The 2,655-nt window shown below is 40.2% G+C and overlaps 1 protein-coding gene across 1 annotated transcript in view; it reads right to left on the reverse strand.

The window, feature by feature from the left end:
• Positions 2,347–2,655, reverse strand: part of LOC109836408 (alkane hydroxylase MAH1-like) — a 1,743-nt gene continuing 1,434 nt past the window's right edge. The window contains 1 exon segment of the mRNA XM_020404301.1: positions 2,347–2,655. Within this exon segment, the coding sequence (XP_020259890.1) occupies positions 2,527–2,655 (129 nt within the window). The 3' untranslated portion in view covers positions 2,347–2,526.

Below are 2,655 nucleotides of genomic sequence, written 5' to 3' on the forward strand. Positions count from 1 at the left end.
TCTCCTCTCCAACAGGCAATTCTTCAATCACCTGCATGTTCTTCTTCATTGCGTTGCCATTGTGAGCCTAAGCAAAAAATTTGCATTGCTTATTTGGGAACTTTGCACATCCCCAGAAATATCTACCTTTGTTCCTCCCATTCTTGCACAGCTTGATGGGTGTTAGAATTTTGCAGAAACAACATACTTCCTCTGATGTTTGAGACCCCTCCGAAGTATTCATCTCACGAAATGATGAATGTGATCAAGGGATGAATAAAATTCTGATGTGATTGTAACTTGGCTGTGTTTGTAACCTGGCTTTGTTCATGCTATATATTGGCTTTGTTCATCTCACAACTAGCCGTTGTTTTTTGACTGTTGGCAAGTGGCTGTTTGAGTGTTTGAAAAATAAAGCCTCTTTTGTCTTGTATGACTGGTCATCTTACAGGGGGGTGAGTTTAAACATGTTTCCAGGTATGTTTCAATCCCAAACAAACACAATACACTAGCCTCTTCTTGTTTCAATACATTGATTTCTTCTTTTTTTTTCCTCAACCAAACAAGAGAAATTGATGAGTGTATTTCTATTCCTCTATTTCCATGCCAAACAAACAAGATAAATCTAGTTCTGAGAAATGAGTGGAAATGCTTGAAAATTGGGTTTCAAGCACTAATTTCCATTTCCATAATTTTTGGTTCTGAGAAATGAGTGGAAATGCTTGAAAATTGGGTTTCAAGCACTAATTTCCATTTCCATAATTTTTGAGAAACCAACCAAACAGGCCCTACTTGAAAATTGGGTTTCAAGCACTAATTTCCATTTCCATAATTTTTGAGAAACCAACCAAACAGGCCCTAAGTAGACCCAATAACGACAGTATTAGGATTAAATCAACGAAGGGACTAGAAAGCCGTTATCTCATCTCACATGATTCCTTTAATTTTTGTAATCACTCGACGAAGGCTTTAAAACCCGTCGTTAATATATGCACATTAATGACGGTTAATTGGTCCCTTCGCTGATTTTGGTCGTTAAATACCAGATTTCTTGTAGTGAAACATGTCGAAGCTCGAACACCAAAACCAATGCTCGACATCAAACGCCGATCCTCCTCCAGTAAGGAACGACCCATCAAAACTGCGAACACCAAAACCAATGCTCGACATCAAACGCCGATCCTCCTCCAGTAAGGAACGACCCATCAAAACTGTCATCTCATCTCGTTGCCCCAATGTTCAAACGCCGATCCTCCTCCAGTAAGGAACGACCCATCAAAACTGTCATCTCATCTCGTTGCCCCAATGTTTCCTCTCTAATGAAGTGTCTCAAACTGCCATGAGCTCGGCACAAATACAAGAAAGAACCCCTACCAAAATCAGAATAACGGATCACCTTTCTGCCAATACACTTCCTCCATCTGTTGTTAACTTCTAAGACTTCAAACCAACGGGACTTGGTTACAACCCAAACATACCTAGAACAACCACCAGTAAAGGAAACAAGATACCTATTACCTCCTAATGATGCCTCCTTGGAAGGCCCCCAAATGCCTGAATGAACACCACCTAGAAGACCCCTCGATCGTCGAATAGAAGTGATGAACTCCTCCTTGGTCTCCTCGCTCATACCAATGTGCTCAAAGGACTTCAATATGCAGGTCAAGACACTTCTCAATAATACAATATACCGTATCAACAATCAAATATCTCAGCCTCAAATCCTTCTATCCCGGCTATCTATCTCAAAGTACCAAAACAAATGCGGAACAAACAAAAAATAGATCCAAACTGATAAAAGAGAGAATTTTACCTCCAATTGAAACCCTAACAAGAGTCTCCAAAAGATCTCACCCCCACACGACAGTAGACAAGATCACTAATAGTAAAAATCTCACCTTTATCACCAAACAAAGCCCTAGATGAGCCTCCAAAGCGATCTACTCCTCCAATTAGCCCAAGCGTAGCCTGAGCTCTGATGTCACTTGTTGTGCGTTGCGGAAACCAAACAACCAAACCAACGTGCTACGAGAAATCAAATCAAACAAACGTCGAGAGAAGGCCAAACGAACCAAATCAATACCACAAACACAAACAACCAATTTTAACGTGGTTCGGCAAGTTGTCTACGTCCATGGGTCAAGAAGGGGATAGGGTTTTTCACTAATAGAGAAGAAGAGTACAAACTGAGATTACAAATCACTCAAACTTACCAATTAATCTCACCAACAAATCTCTAATTAATTCTCTTCAAACAAAACCCTAACCAATAGCTCAGAAAATACCTCTTTTCTATGCTCCAAATATCCCTAATTTTCTTCTCACAATCGTTCCATATATATAGAAATCCTGTTATCCAACAGTCACTGCACCAAATCAATCCGTATTTATTAATTTTTAATCAACCCCATGACACCCATGACACTTTGGTCTAGGATGTACACTCTTATTAATACAAAAACAGCCCACATGCAACATCAAACACCACCTAATGCAACACACATTAATAATTACCTTAACTTGTAATAATTTCACCATTAATCTCCATCAACTCCCTCCGATCCTTTCCTTCACCCTCACCATCAACCCATGCTTCATGTGAAGTACTACGGATTGCCTGGGCTCAACAACCTGCCCCTTCACCAACTCCACATCGAAGTTGCTTATCATGGCTGC

This window comes from Asparagus officinalis, chromosome 4 (assembly GCF_001876935.1).
Source record: "Asparagus officinalis chromosome 4, Aspof.V1, whole genome shotgun sequence".
Lineage (NCBI taxonomy): Eukaryota > Viridiplantae > Streptophyta > Magnoliopsida > Asparagales > Asparagaceae > Asparagus > Asparagus officinalis.